The sequence below is a fragment of the Canis lupus genome, chromosome 2 (assembly GCF_003254725.2).
Source record: "Canis lupus dingo isolate Sandy chromosome 2, ASM325472v2, whole genome shotgun sequence".
Classification (NCBI taxonomy): Eukaryota; Metazoa; Chordata; class Mammalia; order Carnivora; family Canidae; genus Canis; species Canis lupus.
Window position 1 is genome coordinate 39090065 of NC_064244.1, and position 27287 is coordinate 39117351.

The 27287-nt window shown below is 45.7% G+C and overlaps 1 protein-coding gene and 2 long non-coding RNA genes across 19 annotated transcripts in view; 1 reads left to right on the forward strand and 2 right to left on the reverse strand.

The window, feature by feature from the left end:
- The window catches only part of LOC112660574 (uncharacterized), a 51108-nt gene extending 44367 nt beyond the window's left edge, over positions 1 to 6741 (reverse strand). For both annotated transcript variants that reach the window (XR_007406363.1, XR_003137082.3), the window contains exons 1-2: positions 6625 to 6741; positions 5931 to 6008 (exon numbers count right to left, since the gene is read on the reverse strand). This is a non-coding gene — a long non-coding RNA (uncharacterized LOC112660574). The remainder of the gene's footprint in view (positions 1 to 5930; positions 6009 to 6624) is intronic.
- The window catches only part of SH3RF2 (SH3 domain containing ring finger 2), a 132318-nt gene that overhangs the window by 97551 nt on the left and 7480 nt on the right, over positions 1 to 27287 (forward strand). For 5 of the 16 annotated variants that reach the window (XR_007406336.1, XR_007406337.1, XR_007406338.1 and 2 more), the window contains exons 6-11: positions 4549 to 4640; positions 5960 to 6130; positions 12650 to 12903; positions 16039 to 16397; positions 19026 to 19334; positions 21907 to 22038. Coding sequence is in view for 6 of the 16 variants with exons in the window: in XM_025448147.3 (XP_025303932.1) it covers positions 4549 to 4640; positions 5960 to 6130; positions 12650 to 12903; positions 16039 to 16397; positions 19026 to 19301 (1152 nt within the window). In the remaining 10 variants the exon portion in view is untranslated. Of the gene's footprint in view, positions 1 to 4548; positions 4641 to 5959; positions 6131 to 12649; positions 12904 to 16038; positions 16398 to 19025; positions 19903 to 21906; positions 22039 to 23741; positions 24096 to 27287 lie in introns of those variants that run through there. The other 11 variants (XR_007406335.1, XM_025448147.3, XM_025448146.3 and 8 more) reach the window with 6 other exon arrangements.
- LOC112660576 (uncharacterized) lies at positions 16391 to 19564 on the reverse strand. Its single transcript, XR_003137084.3, has 4 exons — positions 19427 to 19564; positions 18995 to 19016; positions 18775 to 18895; positions 16391 to 17960 (listed from the first exon to the last, which is right to left on the reverse strand). It is a non-coding gene; the product is annotated as an uncharacterized LOC112660576 (long non-coding RNA).

Genomic DNA, 27287 nt, shown 5'->3' on the forward strand with positions numbered 1-27287 from the left:
CTCTGAGAGAACTATCGTTGCCCTCATTTTACAGGTGAGGACATAGAGGACCTACAGAATTGATCACTTGCCCAAATCACAAACCCTGGCAAATGCTAAACCCACATTGCCTGAATACTAACCTAAACCTCCCCTCCAGACTCCTGAGATGGAGCTTCATTCTGCATACCATGTGTGGCTGCTGGGGAAGGACCTCATGCCAGACTACATGCCTGTTTCCTCCCTCGTTAACACTTCCAGACCCAAAAACGCCCAGAAGCCATGCAGTGGTATATTCTTCTGCTACTGATAAAGGCTTCCTTTAAATGAGTCATTTCCTTCAATAAAGAGGAAAAAAAATGTTTTTAGATTATCACAGAAATATCCACCCCTACCCTCAAATACATTCCCTCCGTCCATCCCCACTCAAGCCCCCAGATGCTATACCAGGAAGCACCATTTGCTGGAACACCTCGCATCCGGCCTCAGGTCCCTGTGGCATAGGGACCTGAGGTCACAGCTGACCCCAGGGAACCACCTGCCAGAGACCCATTCACTCAGTCTGGTGACAGGAACACACTTGTCTCCTTAGAAGTTGGCCATCTCCTGGTTGTCCCCAGTTACTGGGTGGGGCCTTCATTTCTGTCTTGTTCTGTCTGTCCTCCTTCCCTGCCACTTTTTCTCTTCTCTACCTTTGTCTATCTTGTTCTCTTTTCCTATCTCTTCATTCATTCATTCATTCATTCACTCAGTTTTGTTGGCCTTATTTATTGAGATTGGGTGTGATCCATAGATTTCCATTCTTGATTTCTCTCCTACCCAGGTGGCCCTCTGCTATGAGAGTCACTAGCTAGCTGCCCGTCAATAAGCAAAACCATCCCTATACCCTCCTCTGACCAACCCCAGAGCTCAGTTCACTTGGATTTTCCTGCCAACTAGATAATATACTCATATTTTTTATCAGCTTTACTTAACTATAAGTCACATAAAATAAAGTCCATCCATTTTAAGGATACAGTTCAATGACTTTTGGCAAAAGTATAAAGGCATGTGATTGACTACCAGAGTCAAGTTACAGAACAGTTCCATCACCCTAGAAAATGTTCTTGTGCCCCTTTACAATCAGTCAGTCCTCTCCCTTCACCCCTGGCTGTTGGTACTTTGGGCATTTTTTAGCATGACATGTAAATGGCATCACAGAATACGTAGTCTTGTGTGTCCTGCTTCTTTTACTTAGGATGAGATTAAGATTTATCCATGCCATTGCCTGTATTGACAGGGAGATTCCCTTGTGGTTATACCACAGTTTGTGGCATTTGGGTTGTTTTGAATTTGGGGCTAAAATGAATAAAGCCACTTAGAACATTCATATACGAGTCCTTGTATGGGCATATGTTTTCATTTTACTTTGATAACTACTTGTGAGTAGGATTGCTGAGTAGTGTAGTAAGTGTATATTTAACTTCATAAAACATGGCCAACTTGTTTTCCAACATAGTGGCATCATTTTACATTCCACCAGCAGTATATAAGAGAGTTACTCCACATTCTCACCAACACTTGGTATGGTCAGTCTTTTTAATTCTACCCATCCTCGTAGGTATATAGTGGTATTTCATGGTAGTTTTACCTCACATTTTCCTGATAATTGCTGATGTTGAGCATCATTTCACATGCTTCTTGGCCACTTAATACATCTTCTTTTGTGGTATTTTTAATTGGGTTGTTTGCCATCTTCTATAAGGTTTATAAGACTTTTTCGGACATTTTTTCATCTGTCTTTTCTTCTTCCTTCTTTCCTCTATCCCCTAGCTCTCTTTCTTTCTCTCACTGTGTCCTTGTCCCAGTTTCTGAAACACACACTTCTGCCCCCAGAGTTGTCCACTATCTCCCCTTCTTTCCCTCCTCCTTTGCCTCTTCCCTCCTTGTCCACACATATTCTCCTTCTCTGCCAGGAAACCTCACAACCTGAGAATCAAGCCTCATTTCCCTTTCCATAACAGAAAGCACTCCATCACAAGCCCACTAGTTTTAGTCCTGGTGAGGTTCAGTGTTCCAAGTAGGGGGAAGGACCCCCCTCTCCAGGTGAAGACCCAGAGCAATAAAAAGACATAGCCTAGTGCCATGGAGGGATGGCTTTGCATTCTGGCATCTTCCCTCTCCCTTAATGATTAATAGTGTTTACAGTTAGAAGGGCTTTTTACTCAAACATAACACTGGAAAGTCATGGGTATTAAGTGAAATGCATCCTGATTAATCAGTGGTCCAATCGTCTCCATGCACATAAGATTAATTGTTCACATAACAAGACTCTCCCTTGGCACATCTCCCAAGCCCAGCAGGGATTTATCTTGCCCAGTCACAGGGAAGGAGCAGCCTAGCCGAAAGCTGGCAACTTTTCTTCTCTGTTTAAGAGAAACTGGTGTGACAGTATTTGATTGCAAAGCTCAGATTATTTTATGCAGCATTAGAGAGCACCAGATGGGTGACTATGGAATTTTTTTAAGAGCTTATTGAGATATACTTCACCTGCCATACAATTCATCCATTTTAAAATGTACAATTTAGTGGGGTTTTTAAATATATTCATGGATATGTGCAACCATTACCACAACTTTACAATGTTTCTTCTCCTCCACAAGAAACCCTGTACTTTAATTGCCACTCCCATAACCCTTCTCATTTGCAACCTCTAATCTACTTTCTATCTCTACGGATTTGTCTATTCTGGACATTTTACATAAGTGGAATTATATAATATGGTCTTTTGTATCTGGCTTCTTTCACTTAGCATAATTTTTTCAAGATTTATCCATGTTATAACCTGTATCAATACTTCATTCCTTTTATGGCTGAATAATATTCCATTGTACAGATACACCACATCTTATTTATCCATTCATCAGTCAATGGACATTGGGGTTATTTCCACCTTTTGGCTATTATGAGTAATGCTTCATGTATAAGTATTTATGTAGACACATGTTTACATTGTCTCTTGGGTATGTACTAGGAGTGGACTTACTGGGTCTACTGCTAATTCTGTTTAATCATTTGAGGAACCATCAGACTATTGTCCAAAGGAGCTCCACCATATTACATTCCTACCCACCAGCAACTGTATGAGAGTTTGAGTCTCTCTACATTCTCCTCAACCCTTGTTATTATCTGACTGGAATGGTTTTCTAATCCTATCCTAAAACTGACAAACATAAATACACAGCACACATATACTTAGACAATCATCAACAAAGAACACACACAAAACTACCAAGTCATGTATACTGGCACACACCTCTAGAGTTCACATATATACACATAGAATCCCGCATAGACATTTCCAATCACAGGCCCTTATACAGACCATCACACACAGTATATATACGTGCATATCAATCCAGAGACTCACATGTGTGAACATAACCAAATACACAATAGACCATAGTGTCGCACATGTGCATATAATTGTCATGAGTTGTAAATAAACATACACACAGAACAAGAGACACATGCACTCAATAATGCATCCCCACTTGCCCAAATACACATATACAAACAAGAGTTGTACCCACAAAAGTACAGCCCTAAAAAGGCACACACATATAGTTATTATCACTCATGGTGATGTATTTACTCTGGAAGACATGGAGATGGTTGAGATTACGTCAGTCCTTGGGTCTACTGGGTAGGAAGACCTTTTCATTTATTTGTTCTTTAAGCTACAAGTACATATTGAGTGCATAGAAAAGATAACAATGAACAAGGGATAGTCCCTGCCCTCATGCAAATTATAGTCTAACCGCAGGGGCAGTCACATCTATGAGAGGTGGCAAGAAGGAAAGAAGCAAGGTCATGTGTAACACAGGCAGGGTGCCAGGAGAGTAGTTTCCAGGTGTGTCTAGCACTGTTACTCCCTCTTTCATCCTGGCAAAGTGAACACTATTCAGATTCACCTATTCAAATCACTGGCTAACTGGTATGTCTCTGTGTGTATTAATATGAGCACTAATAGGAGTATGGGCTCAGGACCTAGACTACCTGAGTTTAAAACTTGATTTCTTACTAATTGGGTGATCTTTCCCTCAGTTTCTCATTCAAAATTAGAGAAGATAATAGTACCTTTAGTAAAGATTAAATTAGATGATACTTGCAAAGCACTTAAAAGTGCCTGGCCAGTGTTAAGTTCTCATTAGTAGCCATCATATCATTTTCTGAGAGTAGGTTTCCATAGGAGGGCTAAGTGTACTGGGAGGAGGTGGGGAGAGACTGGAGGGAAAATCAAGGAGCCTGGCAGTGCCCTGTCAACTGGAAATTGCATGAGTCTTCATCTTCTGCCGATATCTGAGCAGTCTTTGGGAATGCAGCCCTGGCATGCCACCCCAGCAGGCCATAAACCAGTCTATCTCCACCCTACTCTGCCCACAGCCACAAACCACAGAGAAGATGCATGATGGGTGGCACTGGGCATGGCTCTTGGTTTTCAGCTGCATCAGGCCTTTCTGCAGCAGCTTTGCTGTGGGCCTGGCTTGTGGCATTCACTGGTTCTGCTTGGCTGTCTTTTCTGTGTAGGTCAGCACTTACCACCCTGTACCCGCCTCCCCAGGACATTCCACAGCCATCGTCAGTCTTCCTGGATCCCAGCAACACCTCTCCGCCAACATGTGAGTAACAAGCTCAGCCCTCCATCTCTAGGTCCTGGCCAGAGTGGCCGTCTTTGCCATCCCTCTGCCGTCAAGCATTACCACTCCCAAACCATTCCATCTAGAGAGACAATAGCTCCCCTTCCCTTACATCTTTTAAAGGAAATCATGCTTAATAAAACCCCATAAATTGGCAAACCACATCCTCCTAGCTCATTATTTTCCAAGAATTGAAAGAGACTGGAAGATTATACACCAGAACATTGTTGGGAGGTTGGATATTGCAGTTTCTACTGACTTACTATATAGATTCAAAATGATGGGTCACAAAAATATGTTGCTTTAGGACCAGCAGAAAATAAATACAGCATTAGCAGAAAATAAATACGGCATTTTAGAGGAGGAAAACCTGGTGGATGAGGACGTACCCCCAGCCCCTTTGATAAAACCTTCCAGTGTCTCATGGTCCTTGGAGTCTGGAAGGACTTCTTGATGTCCAGCCTGAAGCCGTACACTAGTCACCTGAATCTGGCAAGCCATCATGGGTTCTTTTTAATGCTTTTAGTCAGGCAGATTTTCTTAGTTTCACAGCCTTGCTAGTGTCTTCACCCCTTAACTTACATCTGGATGTTATTTAATCTGCCTGATCCTGTGTGGACTACAGAGTAGAAAGTCACTGCTCAAACCCAAGGACATTTTGTGATATTACAAGTCCATTCTCTTCTATCCTTCCATGAAGCCAAGATTCTACTATGTGCTCACAAACTAAAATCTGTTCCTTCCCCCAATTCTCAGGGTCTACTTCCTTGCCTACATTAAGCTAGCTCCTTGGGCCATTCCTGGGGCTCAAACATGTCCCCACTCTCAGGAGAGGGAGTGGATCAGAGAGGCTTGTTCTGACCTCTCCTTTCCCTTCACTTGCTGGCTACAACCATTTTCCTGAGGAATACTCTGAGCAGTATGAAAAAGCACTCTGGGCAGAGCCACCACTTCCTGTGTGAGACCAGGCTCTGCCACCAATCCCTGGTCCTGTCTCTGTCCTAGGACAATTTCCGTATTGTCACAATGCCACAGTGGCCTAGCTTAGTGATTCACAGCTGTGTGGGACTCTATGGAAGACTGAATCAGGAAGGGCAGGGATGTGGGCCCCTCCACCATGGTTTCACCATGCTCCATCACTGCTACCTGCCTTCCATACTGGAGTGTCATTTTTAAGAAGTTTGTTATTGCTAACCATAGGGACAGTGGTCCCTGACGTTCCATTTCCCTTTACCCTTTGCTGGTTCCAAGCTCTCTGCTAGGCACACTCACTTTCTTCACCCATTCCCTTGTCTCCCCAGGTTTGTAGCCCTGCACTCCTACTCAGCCCACGGACCAGATGAGCTGGACCTGCACAAAGGAGAAGGCATCAGGGTCCTGGGGAAGTACCCAGATGGCTGGCTCAGGGGTGTCTCCTTGGTCACTGGGCGGGTCGGCATCTTCCCCAACAACTATGTCATACCCATTTTCAGGTGCGTCCCCTCCATTCTCAGGGAGCAGAGGCAGGGTCACCTAGGCCAGGGGCCAAAAAATAACCCCTTAACACTTTATTTTTTTAAATAGTAACAAGTTATCTTTTTTATAGCTCTTCACATTTTACAAGGACTCTTACCTCACTGCCTAGGCCCAAGAGTCCTTCTCATGAAATAGATGTTATTTTACAGATGAGGAAAGTGATGTACAGAGTTCAGCAACCCACTCAAGAACTGAGTTTCAGGTTTTAATACTGTACACACACCCCAAAATCCCATTCACACCCTGCACCCTGACACTCCCATCTAGTTGAGTAACGGAAACATGCGATGATCAGAAGACCCCTCCGAGGAAACTTCAGGACATCAGGAAACTTCTTAGGACATCAGGCCAGTAGGCGAGTTTCTAAGACTCAGGCTACCACCTGTCCATACACACCCCAGGCCACAGGCAGGTTACCCTAGAGGTCCATGTCCCTTACAGTGTTCCTAACCTTTTTCATTCTCTGGCACATCAGACACTTCCCCTTGTCCAGCTGCTCGTACTGGAACCACAGATGCATACACATCCCAGCACCTCCCCTCCCCCTTCCCCGCACCCCCTCGTCAGCCCAGGCACAGCATGTCACAAGGCCGTGAGGCTGTCAGCACACACCAAATGCTGGCTTTGTGACATACCTCTGAGAAAAGTGATAACCCATTATACTCTCTGGGAATCAGCCCCGCAGTCATATGTCCAGTTTGGGGGACCTTCATGTAGGTGGGGCACGGTGTCCGGAGGAGGGCAACAAGGATGGTGAGGAGACAAAGAAGCATACCACAGAGAGAAACTAGGGTTAAGTTGCAGAAGACGAGGGTCAGAGGGATCATAACAAGCTGTGTAGACTGGAAATCTATTTCCTGAGGGGGCAGTGAGCCGGCGGATACAACCTAGAAGGTTTTGGTTCAGTGAAAGGCTGCACTTTCTAATGCATAGATTTTTTTCCAAGAAGGTTGGCTGGCAAAGTGATAGACCAGACCCCTTTCTAGGAAGAATACAGGTCACCTCTAGCTTTCCGTAGATCCAGGCTTATATAAAATGACTTCTTCACATGGCAGAAGGTTGGAATTGAAGTTATTTCCTTTGGTGGAAGGTCCTTGGAATTTGTTAGAAAGTTGCAAAATCTCCATAGGCAAAGGAAGTGTGTCTATAACTGATGCCTTGGTTCATTCATTCAACAAATAATTATTGAGCACAAACTATGTGTCAGGCACCTTTCTAGATGAACACCAGTGAACAAAAAACACAAAATCTCTGCCCACTAGAGCTTATATTCTAGTGGGACAGACAGACGATACACAAGACATACAAGTAATATATAAAAGATATGTAAGTAATATATGCGGAGTGTTAGTAAGGGCTAAGAAGAAAAAGCAGAAAAGCGGGATAGAATTTGTGGCGTCATTGCGGGGGGTGACTACAGTTTTAATAGGTTAGTCAGGGATGGCCTTACTAATAAGAAGGAAGAAGGGAAGGAATGAAGCAGGCGTATTCCAGACCACAGGAACAGCAAGTACGGTTGCCCTGAAGTGGGAGTTTGCCTGACATGAAGGCCAAAAGGACTGAATTACAAGTGAGGGAGACGTTTGTAGTAGATGAGGTCAGAAGGGTAACTGGTGGGCCAGATCATCTAGAATTTCCTAAGTCATAATGAGAAATTTGGTTTTAATGCTATCACAGGGTTTTGAGCATAAAAGTGACATGATCTAACTTATGTTTTAAACAGAATCCCTGTAGTTGCTAGCTTGAGAGTAAACTATAGAAAGAAATCATGGAAGCACAGAGACTAATTAAAAGCATATTGTAATAATCTGGGGAAGAGGTGAAACTGAGCTAAGGCAGGTGTCAGCTGCGGAGGCAGTGGTTAAATTCTGAGTATACTTTGAAAGCAGACACAACAGGATTTTCTGACAAATGAAATATTGGGTGTGAAAGAGTAGAGTCATCAAGATGAATCCTAGATTTTTGCCCTGAGTAACTATGGAGTTGCCTTTTACTGAGAGAGAGGGGTTCTGAGAGGTGGCAGTGGGGTTGGGCGGGGGGAGCAAAAACTCAGCAGCAGATTAAGTCTTAGATGCCTATTAGTAATCCCAGTAGAGGGCAGCCCTGGTGGTGCAGCGGTTTGGCGCTGCCTGCAGCCTTGGGTGTGATCCTGGAGACTCGGGATCAAGTCCCACATCGGGCTCCCTGCATGGAGCCTGCTTCTCCCTCTCCCTGTGTCTCTACCTCTCTCTCTCTCTCTGTGTCTATGAATAAATAAATAAAAATCTTTAAAAAAAAATCCCAGTAGAGATATTGGCAAATGGTTGAGTACAAAAGCCTAGCATTTAAGGAAGAATGTCCAGGCTTGAGATGGTATTTAAAGCCCTAGGGCTAGATGAAATCATAGTAGGATCAGTTGCATTGGGGAGAATGATAGTGAGCCAGAAACTAAAATCTTCATGGAATGAGCAGAGAGGCTGAGAGAGGAAATGGTGACAAGATAGAGTGGCAGGTGGTAGAGTCTGATAGTACAAGTCAAAGCTGAGGAGGATTGAGGAAGGTGGGAGAATGGTCTAGAGGTGCCAATGAAGAGCAACCTTAACTTATGAACAGTTTCCTCCATGACATGAATTCTCCATGACCATGTCTACTACTAGGGCATTTGCTTATGCATAGGGCCTTAACCCAAAGTCCTGGTTATTCTACAAAACAAACAAAAAACCTTTAGAATAAGAGTGACCATATAATTTGTCACCCAAACTAGGACACTTTTAAGGGAAAAAATAGAGGTACTTTTAATATACCAGGAGAGCAGGTGTAAACTGAGACACTCCTAGGAAGAGATGAACAAATGGTTACTCTAACTAGAATGCATGTAGGATTCCATTCCAGTGGACTTCAAGGCTCTGGCTTCCCTTTCCCTCCTTGGCTTTTCTTCTAAGTACAAGTATTGTGTCTGTCGGCAAGTCATGAACATCTAGACTCACCTGTTCCAAGTTGGCATCATGTCAGACAGTGGATGGAGTGTCAGCCATAGGTTGCCATTGAGTCTGTCCCTGATCTTGATTTCATAGAATCCTAAACATATGCGTGTACTGAGGTGCTACCTATGTGGATGGGTGTGTTTGCTTCTAGGGAACCAGTATTTCCAAGAAAGTCCCTGTCAGAATATAGTCTCCAGGGGGCTGTTAGATGACAGAGGATGAGTGCTTTCTGTGTGTAAAGTTCTCCTTGATAGCCCCCTGATGCAAAGAAAGATCTCATCACCACTAATCTTAGACATGGGTGACTATGGCCCAATTTGTCTACCTGGGAGCAGTTCACCCTTGTTCTTGACCACCCTTTCCACTGTGGGTAGTTTAGCTCCTTCTGCCTCTCAGAGCTGAATGGTGTTGTCCTTTGTCTACTGAGTTTCCACTACTTTTAGCAGGTTGTGTTAGGACTAACTGGTTGGACTACATGTACACCGCCCCTTCCTGCTCTTTGGTTTTGTGTGTGAGGCTTTCCCAACCTTCTTTGTCTTTCAGTTTGCAGTGATGCCTCTTACTGCCACCAGCTCTCTTGGTGTAAAATATAGCCTTTTGTAAAAGAGCCAAGGCTTGAAAGTATGAGGCACCCCCTAAGCATTTGCATGTTTGCTCTTATTAGCATTATTCCCTAATGAACACATTCTCTGTCACAGTTTTGGGACTAACTCTAGAGAGACTGACCTCCTCCTGCCATCAACTTAGCTGAGGAACAAGCTCAGCCAATCTGATGCTCCCTCTTGGGACTTGGAAGCTTGAACCAGAGAGGAAAGAATGTGGTTGCAGGTGAAAACCATCCATGGCAAGAGCAGGGGTAACAGCATCTGATCAGAATCCCCTGCCTAGAACCCCGCTGCTGGGCTCTCAGCAGCCTCCCTTGGATCCTGTCTCCAAGGCCCCTCTGTCCCTCATGACCTCCCAGCACATTCCCTTCTTCCAGGAGCCAGGATATTTCTCTTTCTTGCAACCTTCACCAGATGTGTATGCCCTCCTGGTGTGCTATGGGTGGAGAAAAGCAACACACGAGCCAACATTAATTTCCCGTACCTTTCTACACAGAACTGCATAAAGATTGCCAAGGTGCGAGCTTCTGCCTCAGCAGGAGGCTACTGCCAGTGGTGAGCACGGCAGAGGGGGTTGAATATGATGTGAGCGCTTATGGGCTCATATCACAGATGGAAAAAGGGACACAGACCTGCACACTTAAAGCAGCACAGTAGAGCAAATCAGAGGCAACATATATTCTTCCCACCTCAACCCAAGAGTGTCTTTCAATCTCTCCATCTGGAAAACAAGAATCGGAATGTTTGCAGGTCTGGGGTGTTATGGGGACTACTGCTATATGTTAGCAAAGTACTTTGATACCAGACCAAAGTGCTGGGCAAGTGCTGAGCTTTTTGCCAAAAGACATAGAGGGACTCAGTGTGAGGTCGGGGCTTGGGATGTAGGAGTTTCTGGAATCCGGCCTAGTGCCAGGCTCAGAAAAATGAGGTCGTAGCTTGGTCTGTAATAGTCGTTCAAAAGAGGGACTTGTGAAATAAGGCTGCCTTGGGCCTAATTAGCTATATTCTGTCCTTGCTACTGCTGCTGTTACTGCTGCTGGGCTGTCTTTCCTGTTGCCAGCCCATTTTACAGGATCCAAGACCTTAAGACCTCCATTCAAAAGATGGACAGATGCAGCCCTCTGCCACAGAGGTCAGAGGCAGGGATTTCTCTCCACTGCCCAGTCCCCAGCTCCGAAATATAGTCTGAGCTCTTACCGGCAGGCAACCTAAACCTACTCCCTTCACTGACCACGTCCCCAAGGACCAGAGACAGGTTGTTGGCCATGAGTAGGAGGCCCTGGCAAGCATCATTCCTGGGCCTCTGGCTACATCTGCTTCGTGGGCAGAGTGGGCCCCATTAAATGAAGCCTAACTTATCTTTGTATAACTGGCTGGCTTGTTGCTAAGCTCCATATCGCTTTTTTAGGCAAAAGGAGGAGGAGAAATAGGGGAAATACCCCAAAGAGAAACCTGTGGGCATTAACGGAAGGACCACCAGGGAGGGCATCTCTGAGCCAGGGCCTTGGGCGAGTCGATCATTCCTGGGGAGTTAGCAGAGGTTATTTCATCAATAGGGTGACAAGCTGATCCATCGACTGCTCAGTAGGGACCGTGATCTTGGGGTAGGATTAGTAAAAGGGCAAGAGGGCATGTAAAATGGCAGCCATTCCCCATGGGGTTCAGGGAGTAACAAGCTGGAAACAACGGACTAGAGATTTTGTTCTATAAGATTTTAATACTAATCTTAAAACTCAGCCCAAGGCTGAAAAATTGGAGTCTTCTGAAGGCATGTGTAGGTCCTACCCCCTTCTTTAGTTTATTTCTTTCAAGCAGAATGCAGTGTTCTCCTTGCTACCTAAACAATGAAGGCTCCTACCAGCCAAGATGGGGTGTGCTCAGTGGTAAGATAGTGGTAACAGTTCCAGTGGTACAGCAGAAGCCAGCCTGGTTTTGGATTCAAATATCAGGTCTAGTAGCTGGTTGGCCAAGTAACTCCAAGTCTGTTTTCTCATCTATAAAGTAATGGCACTAAAAGTACCTACCTCAGAAGGCTGTTGTGAAGAACCCATGGGGTAACGTGGGCAAAGCATTGCCCAATGCCCAGAATCCAGTAAGTGCTCAAAATATGTTAGCCCAAATGACTGGCATCAGTGCTGAAAGGATCGTGGAAGCCATTCAACAAACATTTGTTAATAAGCAGTATATGCAGAACACAGAGGATATAAAAGAGATCATATAAAATCTCTTCCTCCAAAGAGTTTAGAATCCAGTGGAAAAGTCATTGAATGAATAAGAAATCAGAACTGGGTGGCTCAGTCAGTTAAGCCTCTGACTCTTGATTTCTATTGAGGTCACGATCTCAAGATCGTGGGATGGAGCCCTGCATTGGACTTTGCACTCAGCACAGAGTCTGCTTATCCCTCTGCCTCTGCTCCTCCCCACCTCATGCTCTCTCTTGTGCTCTCTCTCTCTCGATCTCTTGATCTCTAAAAGAAAGCTAGGAAGGAAGGAAGGAAGGAAGGAAGGAAGGAAGGAAGGAAGGAAGGAAGGAAGGAAGGAAAAAAAAGAAAAATCAGAACTGCAAAGCAAGTTGAACACATACAAGATCTTATGCTCTGAACCCATGGGGTCAGGAGTGATCAGAGCTGGTGTGAAGAATGACAAAATTCAAGTCTTCCTGTTCCATCAGGGCCCCAATATGAGACCCTGTCCCTGCCCCCAGCACACCCACACAGGGCCTCAGCTGTAGGAGGTGAGGCCTACTTAGTTAAGCCTGTGTGGTTGATAAAGGGAGTATAAATGGGTAGGAAGAGGGTGGAGAGAGGCCACATTTAGTATGTGGTTGAGAACTGAGAGTTTTTTAAAATAGGACTCTTAACTGAGCCTTTTCTTTATTTCTTCTCTTTAAAATGCTTGCAACAACCAGAAAGACATCTAGTTTTCCAGATTCTCGGAGTCCTGGTCTCTACACCACATGGACATTATCCAACTCCTCTGTGTCCTCCCAAGGCAGCATTTCAGAAGGTGATCCCCGGCAGAACCGTCCCTTCAAGTCCGTCTTTGTGCCCACTGCCATTGTCAACCCTGTGAGGAGCACAGCCAACCCGGGGACTTTAGGACAGGGCTCTCTTCGGAAATCCGGGCGGAGCAGCATGAGAAAGAGTAAGTGGTGGCAGAGAGGTACGTGCCTTGAGCTAAGTAGTGAGGGGATCTGATTTTACACCTTTTGCAAAAACGAAATAGTGGCTTTAAAATATGCTCCTGTAAAGAGTGCTTTTGATTCCCAAATAGTGACTGGTTTTACTGGATGAAGCCAGACCAACTTAAGGTCACTGCCCTTGGTTACCCCATACCTGTACACTGAATGGCTGGGATGATAGCAGCCCTGGTGCCAACATATGAGAGCACAGCCAAGGTGGAAGCTGGCTTTAGTTAGGACAGAATAAGCAAAGTACTTGCTGGGTCAGTGCTTCTCAAACTATGCTCCAGGGAACACCTCAGCGGTGCCAAAAGGGAAACATGGGAAGGATGGGGAGGAGGAGGCAAAGAGGGTTAAGGAGTCAATTCTCTGAGCCCCTAAATCTTGCTTAGTTATTTAACTAAAATAAATTATATTCTATAAAAATAAGTCTTCATATCCTTAACCCCTGTCCCAAGTGCTCTTCCACATACATAAATAGTACCCTGTAATCATACCTACTGAGCTGTCTGCATCTTGCTTTTATTTTTACCTGTAGAACATCCACATTGCTCACATAGCAATACTTTTATCTCCTAACATACTGCAATTTCTACCTAAGACTTCATCTTCAGGTATTTTGAAAAGTGTTTGAAACCCATTGTTCTACAAAACATGAAGATTCTACATTTGTGTATGTCTCTTGAAGACCATGAGGCAAACAAAGTAAATTTGGTTTATTCTGCATCCTCTCTTTTAAACTGGGCTGTGCAGTCTCTCTTCCATCTTAAAAGATGGTTAAATATTAAAATGCAGTACAACTCATCAAAGCAGGAAGGTAACATGTGGGACAGTTTTCCTGCCACATAGGAAAACATGCCAAGAAAATTCAAACAAAGTCTTAGCTGCACCCTCTCCCAGTGCCTTCACCTGACCACCTGCTTGGCCACCATTCCCACTGTGCTGCCTCTACCTGACCACACACCTCCTTCCTCCTCCCTCCTGACCTGCCCCCACCTTCCCCCCCCCACACACACACACACAAACACGTACTAAATAATCCCACCACAGCAGCCTTGGGCAAGTGAATGGACCTCTTTAGTACCTACCTCATCAGGGCTATTGTGTAGATTTAACAAAGTAATCCATGTAAGACTGATGGCACAAAGTAAGTCTCAAGAAACCATAACTGTCTGCATAGGGTGATCATTTTGTCAATACTGTCATTGCTGCAACAACCAAGCAGGTCATCTTTGGTCCATCCAGTGTGTGAACTTGACTCAGTATTGACATGTTCACACTCGGTTTAGACCACTTAGGAGTGCTGAGAATTGTGTCTTGTTGGCAGTTGCTCACATTTCCTTTCACACACTCCTTCTCTACCTTGGCAGAGATCTTGACTGGCTTGAAGTTTTGATTGCTTGCACTGTATGCTCATGTGATAAGAAAGCACTAAATCTCTTGGAAATGAGAAGCCAACAAGATAAATAGAGGAGGCATAAAACCGATTTTTCACACATTTCCAGGAGCCTAAGGACATGTCTGCCCAGGGCTGCTTTGACTTTCTCAGGTCCCGAAGGCTTTCACTTTCCCTTTCCCCAAGGTGAGGCTGGCCAACCTATCAATCTCCCCACAGCAAAGAGAAATGACAGGAGAATTGACTGTGTACCTCATAGGGCTGTCAGTGGAAAAATAAATGTCTACATTGAAAGGGCAGACTTGTGTAAATGGCGCCTGGCTTGCTCACAGCAGCTGAGAGCACCGACTGTGTTTAGTGAGCGTTCTGCTTTTCACATTCACATCTGGCTTGACAAACAGTCATAACGCAGCCCTCCGTGCTGGACACGGATTACTTTGATTTGCACACATGTCTACAGGCTATCACAAAGGACTCACATCCCTGACTGAATGTCACTGATGGCTCCCTAAATGCTGGGAAACCCTTATGGAGAAGCGGACAGCAGAGCTTCTCAGGAGTGTCTCCTGTCCCCTCCCCCAGAGTGCACTGAAGTCCCCAGTGTTCCCCTGGTCCCACACAGGATGGAGGCCCAAGGGATGGGGGCCTCCTGTCCTCCAGAGAATTTGAGGGTAAGGAATGACTTCCTCTTACTGAAAGAGGATCATCTCAGTTAACAAAACAAAATAAAGCTCAAGAAAGTGATAAAATCACATTCCTGAGCCTTGTATATTTGTAGGGTTTGCTATCCTTTACCCAAAAGTAATGAGACCTAACAAACATGGGGCATTTATCCCTAGGCGCTGTCCTCACATTTTGCACTCATCATAAAATGTAAGCCTCCCAGCAGCCCTGTAGGGTGCTGCTGTCACCTCTGGTTTACACATGAGGGGCTGAGATGCTGGGAGGTGATGTGGCTGACTTGTCCCAGGCTCCCTGGGAGTAAGTCTGATTCCAGAACCTGTCAAAGGACTTTGCAAAGCTCATCCACACATAATCCAAACCTTTCCAAATGTGCTTCCATGTGGTGTCATGTTTGCCTGCACACACTCTCCCTTAATTCCACTTACCCTTCTTCCCCACGGCCCCCAACAAAAGGGACCCCACTGCCACATGCCTACAGCTTCTGTTAGAATTGTCTCCCAATAACTGGTCAGAGCCCCCTCCCATCCTCTCTGCTTCCCTCTGTCTCTCCCTCACATCCCTCCCCGTTGACTGACTCTTCTGTTTCTCAATTTCTTCTATCTCTTTCTGTCTCCAGTCCTTCATTTCCTCTCTGGTTTGCATACCTCTGTTGGCTTCCCACTGTGGAGCCATCTCTTTAGGTTTGTCTTCTTCACTTTCCAAACCCTAGTTCTGAAGTGAGAGAGTAGGAGTGCATGTGTGCATGTGTGTGAGGGAGAACGGAGGCAAATGGAAGCAATATACCTTCTGACAGCACTCCCCCCCCCACCTGCCCCACCAAACATTCGCCTAGGCAGATACTTCCTGCCAGCATCAGCAAACAGCACTAAAAAAAGAATAAGGTCACCTCTGAAAGACTCTGAGAGAATGTGAGTACACTCCAGTTAGGAAAGCACTTAACTATTCCGGGATATCAGGACACATGGCTTGCACAACCCCAACCCAACCTGCTGTCAGCAGCCCCCGATGCTGATATCTGTGTCATATAATTCCTCAGATGGATCCCTGCAGAGACCTGCCCAGTCAGGGATCCCCACCCTTGTGGTGGGCTCCCTCAGACACAATCCCACCATGGTCGTTCGGCCTCAGCAGTTCCAGTTCCACCAGCCACAGGGGGTCCCCTCCTCACCTTCGACAGTGGTGGCAGAGCTGGGACCTAAGCCCACTCCCACTGGAGAGCCTGCCCTCACGTGCGTCAGCAGGGGCAGCGACACCAGGATCCGCTCAGCAGCCAGTTCCCTCATCATGGAAGGCAAGGAAATCCCCATCAAGAGTGAGCCTCCACCTAAACCACCTGCATCTGCCCCACCATCAATCCTGGTGAAACCAGAAAACTCAAGAAACGGCATTGAAAAGGTAGGAGTGAAGTGACTTTAGGGGGGCTGGGTATCACCTATTTTGCACAGTGTCCCAGCTTCTGAGGTTAGTGGACAATGAATCAAAATTGCAGCCTCATTTCACACAGTGCTACACACACACACACACACACACACACACACACACACACATCCCCAGACCACTCACACCCTCTGTAGATGTGCTACTGGATCTCATTTATGCTTCCTGAGTTTCATACATAGTTCTTTCGAAGCCCAAAGGTGAGTTGGAAAAAGCATGGCCTTGGCATCAGACACATCTTGATCTGAATTCCGGATCAACTGCTTGCTATCTGGTGACTTGGCCAAAACACTTAACCTTTCCCAAGACTCCTTTGCCTAATCTATAAAATAGCAGTAAGAATAGTAACAGCCACATAGGATTGATGTGGAGATGAAATGAGAGAAGATGTGTAAAGTGCTTACACAAGGGTTCATGATATAGAAGAGAAACTGAGACACAGGAGAATTTAAGTGATTTCTCAAGGTCACACCGAATTATAATGACGCCAACAACTGACTTTTACTATGACCTCTATGACAGGTCAGATCTTTAACCTTCTAGTCCGGGGCTTTTCCCACTAGAGACCTGAGTTCTTGTTAAAATCTTAGGTTCTCAATAATATCCTTGAGGCCAAAGGAACAGTAAGATAAAGGTGACATTAAGAAGACTAGGTGATTGTTAGTTTTTAGTTTATTGACCATCACCCCAACTACCACTATCACCCTTATTACAATCACCACTACCAGCATCCCCACCACCACCATCACCCTCAGTACAATCTCCATCTCCACCATCCCTACCACCATGACCATCACCACTATCACCACCACCACCACCATCCCCACCACCACTGTCTCCATCATCACCACTGTCATCACCACTGTCAACACAGCACCATTACCCATTCCATCCCAAAAGGAAAGACAGTATGGTTTCTTCTTCTTTGTTAAGTATTTACTGAGTGCTAACAACCTGGCAGGCACTGTACTGAGGACTTGACATGTCTCACCTCACTTAATCCTGACAGTAACCCTCTGAAGTAGATACTATTATTCTCAACAAGGAGGTATTATTACTGTCACCTTCATTTTAAAATGAGGACATGGAGGTGGAAGGAGTTACGGTACATTATCCAAAGGCACACAGCTGACACATGGCAGTGTCTGCAGTAGAATCCATATCTGATAGAAAAACTCATGCTCTTCATGCTAAGCTGTCAGCATGTAAGAAAAGGCATTTGGAAACAGTTAGTGTTGGCTTATATATACGTTAGGGGTTGTTTTTCTGAATTTTAGTATTCAGATTCCAGTTTTCAGCCCCCAGTTGCCCTTACCACAGGCTGTTAGATAACAGCCCTGAACAATCAGCATTTAATAAGTGCCCAGACCTCTGCAAGATGTAGAGAGCATCCCAAGTACGCAGACACTCACATTCTCAGTGGGGGACACTAGGATCCAATTCCATGGAAAGCAAACGATTTCTAAACAGTAGCACAGAACACGATTAAGCCCTCAGTCAGAGATGTGCTCAAGCAAATACCTGTTGGTACAAAATAGAGATAGAAGAGGCATGGAGAGGTGAAAGAAAGAGAGAGAGAAGGGCTTGAGGACAGGAGACCATGCCTCCCGTGGAAAGGGGGACCTGCTCATCAGAGCCAGGCAGCTGGTGCCAGGATGGGGCACAGACCTCAATGCACCAGATCTTTGAATTTTTTTAAAAGACATACGAAGTCCTAATTTTTAAATGCCATCACCTGATTCTTATGTGTTGGCAACTAAGTCAAATTCTCAAACATCCTGCAGATGAAATCATGCCACCAGGTGTCCAGGTTGGGAATTCTGCTCTGAGGATACAATGCCATTATGAAACTTTTGAGGGATGCCTGGGTGGCTCAGTGGTTAAGCATCTGCCTTTGGCTCCAGGCGTGATCCTGGAGTCCTGAGATCGAGTCCCACATCAGGCTCCCTGCATGGAGCCTGCTTCTCCCTCTGCCTGTGTGTCTGCCTCTCTCCTTCTGTGTCTCATGAATAAATAAATAAAATCTTTAAAAAAAAAAAAAAAGAAAAGAAAAGAAAAGAAACTTTTGAGTTGGAGTAGGTAGAGAGGTGCCTCACAGAAGAGGTGGGCCTGGAGTTAGGCCTTAATGGCAGGTGGAGAGGAGAGAGGGAAGGCATACCTCTTGTACTTTCCAGAGGGGACCACAGCCTCTGGCTTCGGCCCTTTTCTCCCATTTCTCCTAGGTGATTTCCCATTTTTCAGTTCTCAATTTAAATAGCTCTGCCTCGAGGAGGCCTTCCCTGGCTGCCCCATTGCAGCTACAGTGAGAGCGCACTCCACACCCCTAGCATCTTACACTTTGGCCAGCACAGCACTTGTTTTAACCCATCTGTCTGTCGGGGCACTTTTGTCTGCTCTTGGATTCATGGCACCTCACAGCATGATGCATAGTAGGCCCTCAGAGCAGACACAGATCTCTGCGGAGTGAACACAGAAATGAGGGTTATTAAGCAGGGACAAGTACTGAGCAAGAGCATGAGTCAAGTCCCAGGGAAAACAGCACAGCTCCACCTCACCTGGGTCCTTTTGCTCTCCTTTCTCTTGCAGCAAGTCAAAACCGTGAGATTTCAGAATTACAGCCCTCCTCCTGCCAAGCAGTACACCTCCCATCCCACCTCAGGAAAGCCTGAACAGCCTGCCACCCTGAAGGGGTCCCAGCCTGAAGCAGCCCCCTCAGGCCCAGAGATGACCGTCCTATTCGCCCACCGAAGCGGCTGCCATTCTGGACAGCAAACAGACCTCCGAAGGAAGTCAAGTTTGGGCAAGACCATGACCCCGGTGCCCGCTGCCTCGGCCATACAGACCGTGTTCCCCAGCAAATGAATCTACAGGTGGCTTTTCTCAGACCCCAAAGAGGTGAATTGCATTTAAATACAGTCTGCCTCCACTGAGGGAGTCCTGCCATTCTTTGGGTACTCAAACACGGGTCCTCGTTCTGTCCATTTTACCTCTGGGAAAGGAAAGGGGTGAGCAAGGATCCATGTCCTAGGTGGGAAGATAAAGCATGTGGCCTATGAACATAATGATTTGATGCAAGGCCACTACTCAGACCAAAGAGTGGGAGACAGTCTTGGCTGCCCTCTTCCCCAGAATGGAGTGTGCAGCCTCATCCCTTGTGTTCTGTGTAGAATTTCTGTGGTGCCCTAAATGGGGCTTCAGCCATGGGTGTCACAACGGTCGGAATGTTGGCATTCCTTCTTTGACCTCATCACCCTGTTCTGAACAAGCACCAAAACGGCTTCTGCCATCTTTTGGAGCCCCAACACTGGCCACCAGTGACTGCCATGGTGTTCCCTCCACTGAGTCATAATCCTTGCTGCAAAGGAGGAATCTGGGGAAGGATGTGTGATGGATACTCTGATCATTCTGAGAATCCTCTAAAACCAAAAGGAGTCAGCTTATTGGATTTGGTCCAAACAAGAAGGTCAGAGAGAAAGCTATGATCATATTTTAAACTTCTCAGTCTATTTTCCCACATATAATCCTACATGATAGATAGGCAGGAAATACAGAGCTGCAGGCAAGGTCCTGTATGGAATTAGGGGTAATTCATTCATTCTGGCTCTAGTCTGACTTCCCCAAGAAAACACAGCGTGCTTCAAAACTGTGTAAGGAGTGTGAGTTTAGATGTATATTTTATTTGCATTATGACATTATTTACTGTCTCTTTTATTTGGGATAGACTAGCTGTTTCACTGGGTTGTGGAATAGGGTAGTAAGGTAAAGGAGAAGATGCCAGTGCAAGGCTGCATTGAGGACACTTCCTAGAGGACAGCTGGTCTTACAGGGATGGGGCCAAGAAGGTTGGAGAGGGAAGGGGACACAGAGGAGAAGAGGGAGGGTGGAGAGAAGCTGGGAGTGTGTGTGAGAGAGAGAAAGACAGGGCAGGGGGTATCAAGGAAGAAGACAAAAGGGGAAGAAGAGTGACTTCGACACTCCTGACAAGTGGGGACAGAAGGATGGAGCCTGCAAAACCAGGTGACCCCACAGAGATGGGGCTGAAGCAAGCGCCATATAAACAAGGCTGAGGGGGCACCCTGGAGAGCTGAGGCAGTGTTGTAAGACAACCCATTAATTCTCATTAGACCTGACTGCTGTGATTTAACTTTTATTGCATGCCCATCAGGGTGAGCACTTTAGTGCATAAATGCCATTTACCACTAAGCCTGGGTGTCATTAGAAAAAACAAGGCAGGTCTAATTAGACCTTTTTCCTGGACAGTTCTTGAAATCCTGAGATTAAAAACATTTATCTTCTACATACCCTCCCCCCCACACACACACATTCATGCACTTGGCAAACTGAACTGTCCACATACTTTTCTGGATATTAATAAAATGAAAGCAAAACCATAATCCTGCCAAGGAATACTGCTCAGGTGTCAGAACTTTGGGGTTGGTAGAGCCAACATGGTAACAGGTTCTAGTGTTTCTGTGAGATATCACCCTTATCTGCTCCAAAGAATGAACATGACCAACTCCTTGCCTCACTGAGCTGAATATAATTATCCAGATGGAGAACTAGGACAAAGTCACAAGGACAGGGAGGCATCCTATGATTTGTCAAGTTCGTAAGCTGCTGCTTTACTCAAAAGAACACCCTCTATGAGTTTAGCAATCTACACCCAGAATGGCAGATACATGATATGACCAGCCAAGCAAATATTTAGACTGTGCCTCAGTAGCAGTGGATCCAGTTAATTTTTAACTGTGTAGTTGACAAGCATTGTGTGTACAAGAGTAATGAAGACAGTCCTTGCCTTCCACACAAAACAGAATATTCTTCCAGTTGCCCACTGCCTTTATAGGGTAGTCTTTTTGAGAAATGTAAACAACTCCAAAGGCTTGCTACCCCCATTCGACTCTTCACTAACACCCAGCATCACACTTAGTCCCTCTCCAACCAAACTCCATCTCTGTGGAATCATAGGAGGATTTGAAAGGAGCAAGAGAGTGTTTTATCCAAGTAAAAGTTGGAACTCATTGGCACCTCCAATCATTTATTCCACCAATGGGTTTCAGACAATTCCCATGTGTTGGGCACTGCAGTGAGGACAACAGATACATCCTATCCTATAATGTCTGGTGTAACCTCATAAGACAACTGTAAATAGTCCCCAGTACAGAGCCAAGGAAACAGGCCCACAGGGTAACCACAGATAGTAGCAGAGTGGTTTTGACAGCTGCCCACGCACCAAGTTCAAGCTGTCTGACTTCAAAGCCCAACATGGGACTATGCTTTATGAATTAAGGGACCATCCTTGAACCCAGACCACTGGCTTCCAACTGCAGGGATATGACATAGTGCAATGGTAGCAAATGCAGGTTCTGCTACATGCAGACTGGGTTCAAATCCCCATTTTCCACTTGCTAGCCATGTGATGTTAGGTAAGTCACTTAACCTTTCTGAGCTTTGTTTTCTTCTATAGGAATGATAATTGTGCCAGTCTCATTGGGCTATCGTGAGGATTAACTGACATAATATTATGAAGTGACATAGTACACACCTCACACATGTCAGACTTGAATGCTTTTAAGGAAACAGGCCACTGAAATTCCAGGTAAGAAAGACTAAAGGAATGGCATGTCCAGGACAGTGGTGCTAAAACGAAACAAATATTGCCCCATCACAGAGGTCAGAGCACAGGGTAGTCTGAGTCCTGAAGGATGAATAAGGAGTCAGATAGAAAAAGGGTGGAGGAAGGGCATCCCAAGCAGAGAAAGAAGCATTTAGCACTTGGATTTAAATGCAGCAAGCAAGCCAAGTTCTCTTATAGTTAGAGAAATCCACTCCTTCGTGGAACATTCCAGAGATCCCAGGTGGAACTGAGTACCTCATATCTGAAGCCAAATATCCCAACCTGTGAGAGCTCCATCCCTCAGCCAAGACTCAGAGTCACTAGGAAGGTGCCTCTTTGCCTCATGATCGCCCCCTGGCATCCCAGGGCTAGGAAAGGTGCTGAGGGTAGGCTCCTGATTGGGGAGTGCGGGGTAAGAGGGACATCTGAGAAGTGACAGAGGGGCACAATCAGCTGAGTACAGACTCCTAGGGCCACACTTGAGGAAATGGTCTCCTTAAGCAGCATCAGGACCCGCACCTAGAGCTTGTCTATGTCCTTTCTCATGTGGGACCAGCTACACCTCCTCTACCCACCATCATTCCACAGACAGGGCTTTTGGAGCAGAAACAGTTTAAAGCAGTGCCCCATCTGTGAGTTGGCTAAATCAAAAACTGACTCAATAAAAACATGGTGCACTGACTTCCAGCTTCTCTTGAAAACTCAGAAGATCTGTCCATGCCAGGCCTGCAGTTCCCAAACAGAAGCGATGCAGTGGTACTGGGTCAGGGGCAAGCTTTAGTTAGATGGACACGCATACTTAAATTTGCTGCAGCCCCACCAGTCTGCTTCACTCACTCACATGACCTACACCTGAATTAGGCATGTTCTCCTGGAGTCTGTGTACCATATTTCACTGCACAGTCTTCAGGGATGCCTTGAAAATTAGAGCTAGACCCTTAGAATCAGCTGATCCAGGCACTTGGGTCTCATGAGCATAGTAAGCTTAGTCTGGGCCTGACAGTATCATTCAGTAGTTTTAAGGTGGGGTCTAGGCATCTGTGTCGTCAGCGTAAAGTGATCCTGATGTATAAGAACTAAACCTGTCTTTCTCGTATTGTACAGTAGGGTGGAAATGTATCCACAATGGTTGCCAATATATTGAACAACGCCTGTTATGATAGCTGAACAGTGGATGCTCTGAGCTCCCCAAGGCGTCTCTCCACTCCTGCTCCCTGGCCCTTTCTCCACGTTCTCCCCATCACTCTACCTTTCAATAGCCAAAGGGCTCGGGCCATGTGCAGCTGAGACCTTCAGCAGTAAAGCTCTCCTTCATTGTCATTGGCTGGTGCCTACACCACACTGGTCGTTGACTATCTTGACTGGTACCCTGTTATACAGAATAAGGCCCAGAGACGTCCTTCAGAGACCAAGAGCACTGCTCTCAGCCCAGCACTCTGCCCAGCCCACATCCGAGCCACTGCTCAGCCCCTGACAATTACTTCCATCAGGCCTGTGGCTCAGGACAGGAGCTGACTTGGAGGGCGGGCAGTTCCTTGCTCACTGGTCTGCCTTTTCACAGGTACCAGCAATGCCTTTGAGCTTCCCAGCTCCTCTGGCATCAGTTAAGCAGATATGGAAGTTGCTTGTTGCAATAAGATGAGTGGGCATGATCCTCACCCTCTCGCCCTCCTCTGCCCATACAGACCAGCCACATGGCCTCTGGACTCCCTTCCTGGGAAGTGAACAGCTGTGGCAGGCAGAAGAGCAAAGTCCTATCAAGTCTCTCCACTGGGAGCAAGTGCTGAGCAAGCTCAGCTAACCCAGGGCCAGCAGCTGCTGCCATGGGCACCTCTCTTGTTTACATCTTCACAGTAGAGACCCCGGTTTCTGCCTTTGGCTGAGGGAAGGGAATGTTAGCACTTTCAGCACCCTCTCAGGTGACCACAAATGACAGTCACTCAGGGAATGTGTTGGGCAGGCAAGACCCAACGACAGGAGTTAGCTCCAAAGGTACCTATAGCAGCTCGGTGTCCCTGAGAATAAATCTTGTAAGGACATTTTGCTTGAAATAGAACAATGTTCAATGATCAAGCCATCAAGCCATAGTATAGTGTCCTGGACCAGAGCAGAAACAAAATGTTCTCAGGAAGCCCTTCTGCCTTTGACAAATAGAATTGGGCAGAAGTGGGATCAAAGGTAGTGGGGGTGGGGGCATGAAGGAGCATTGCAGATTCACCCATCCATCCATCCATCCATCCATCCATCCATCCCTCCATCCATTCAGCACCAGTTGTCCATCAGCCACTCTGGATCAAGCTCGGTGACAGATGGTGGGGATTCAGTCGTTCCACAGGAGAGAGAAAATCCATATGGGCCTCGCAGACTGGTGTTTCTTATTAATTTTAACTGGATTTGGGGGCTCCTTTCTGCCTTTCTCCCTTTTTTAATTCAATGGCATATATGTGTGTGTGTGTGTGTGTGTGTGTGTGTGTGTATCCTATATATATAGGATTGTGAAATAACCATATACCAACCATCTAGCTTTTTTAAAAATAATCATAATCCATTCCATTGAAGCCTGCTGTGTGCTTCATCCAATCTCATTCAGTCTTCCCCTCCTCCCCACTTTCCTCACAACCACTGTCCTCAACCCCATGCTTATCACCCATTGTAAGTTTTCCACACATGTACCATATGGAATTTTCAGTGCGGCTTATAGATCTCAGTGAACACTAGTCAGAGCAGATATTGCAACCGGAGGCCATAGAAGCCCCGCCGAATATGTGAACTCCCATCTGGCCTCTGTCACTGGGATGCCAAGGCTTTGAGTCATTGCTGGGAATTGAGATTTTGATGTACAGCATGTCTGGTTTTGAGAGGTTCTAGTTGAGAGGGATTTTTATATGATTCTTCCCAGTACAGTTGTTTAGAGAGATCATGCTGCTCACGAACAGGTAAAATATGGTTTGTGGCTGTGCTCGAACTGAGTATAGGGCTTTCCAGGCGGCTAAGAACCTTGTGAAGTCTGCAGGGAAAAGCTGTTCTTGTCCTCTGACTACAGATCAAGAAACTGAGATTCACATGTTGCAATGCTTTATTTAATGTTTCATGATTAGTTTGAGATGATAGGGGACTACTAAATTAAAAAAAAAAAAAGTATAACTCATCATCCTAGCAATAATTGTCACCGTTTACTGAGCACCTACTATGTACCAAGAACTTTACATGCATTATGCCACCTAATTCTGTCCAGCCCCATGAGAGGAAGAATTGCATTATCCTGTTTTAGAGATTACAGTTAAGGTTCAGAGGTCAAATGATCAGTCTAAGGCAACAAGGACTAGAATCTCTAAGCCCAGACCTTAACCTTAAATCACCACATCCCTCTAGTTCAATGGCAACTATTAATAGCATGGTTGAGGCTGGAGAGGATAGACAAATGGGTATGTGCTTCTGAAATCACAGGCATGAGGATGGGGACAGCGACAGAGGATGATTTACTTCAGAGGGTCCAGCCCACCCAGATTAAAATACAAGGGTCTTGTCATCAAGAAGTCATGGTGGAAAGGAAGGTAACTGAGAGTGTTCTCTAAAGAGATATCCAAAAAGCAAATGTACCCCTGCTGCAAGGGCACCTAGACACAGCCAAGCAAAATGTAAACCAAGCTTACAGTGTGGTTTTGGATCATTGACGTCAATGCACAATAGTCATTTTGCATTCCCTAGATCTCTCCCTCTTCATGAGTTTATTTCTGGTTTTGCCTGTACTCACTCTAAATGATACAGAAAAGAGACAAAAAGATGGGGGATATGATCTCCAAAATGACCCTCCACTTTAATCTTCTCTGTGGGAACAAGAAAGCTTGAGAGCACTGCAAGAACATCTTCCAGTACTCCATGCTGGTATTTATCCAAAGTTCAAAGGCGATTACTTTCAGGGGTAAATACATACCCCCAGATGCAAGGTAATTATGCAAATAGGGTCACTGCTGGATGGACAAGAGCTAGGGCCCAGTAAGGACTAAAAGGATGCTAGCCAAGACCCAGGGAGAAAGGCAAAAGGCATTTGCAAAAGCCATCTTGTGTATCCTCAGTTAATGCTATTAGCATTAGTGCTAGATTGACCGATTTGATGAAGGACATTTGTGACGTCAGAGTTTGATTGCTGGAGGTCCCGTGTGTTCTGGAGGCCAGAGCCACCCTGATGCCCTCCCCATGAAAACAGTGGACTCCCCAAACCACCAAGAGGATTGTGAGAGCTGATGGCATTCAGGAGACCTTCACAAATAAAGCAAAAGCAAGTTTGAACCTAAAAGTAAGGAGGCAGCAAAAACACCTGGAGGACCAAAGAGGATTCAAAGCGGTATCACCTACCAAGGAATGTAGCCACCCCCGATTCCCAGCCCTTCCCCACTCCCAGTTCCTCAGGGAGATGTTTTACATCTCTGTCAAGGAGAGAGCTGGGAAAACTTCCCTGCATGAAGAGGACATGTCAGTCACAGCTCGAGAGAGATAGCACCAGCTTCCGTGACGAGGAACAGAGCAGTCAGTCAGAAGGGGCGACACTGGTTGGAAGGGAAATTTAGATATCAGAACCACATTTCCAAATATCCCATTCTGCACATTCTATTTATAAGCTCGATTCTTTTTTAAGCTTAAGCTGTTTTTAGATGTTGGCAGTTCTGAGAGCCTAGGACTTCTTCATTATGGAGACCTTGAACAAAGGACTAGATTTTAAAGCTTTGGTCAACAAGGATTTGGGGGTAGCTACACCAGCTATGTTCCCAATCCACTAGAACTTCATAAGATATGGAGAAGCGATATAACATACTTGCTCGGGTGAGTGATGGGTTTTGGAACCAAATCATCTGGGGTTTTGTCCCAGCTTTGTCACTCCCTAGTTATATTTCCTGTGGCACATGACTAAAGTTACAACACCTCCCTAAGCACATTTTCCATCTGTCAAATGGGTATCAGAACCTCCACCTCCTAGGTTTCTCAGCAGGATTAAATGAAATCATGTATGTACCTCTCCGATTGTTGGGGTACAGTGAAGTGTTAAATAAATGGTAGTTATGACCAATAAATGGATATGGAGGCACAATTCAAGATTGGAAAGTACAATAAAGAAGCTAGGCTCTATCGTATGAAGAGGAATGAACAGGAATGAGGGTGTGCTTCAGTTGTCAGGGGGCTTCGAGGACAAGAAGCAGTTTCTAAAAGATGTTAGCACAGAGAAACATCATTTG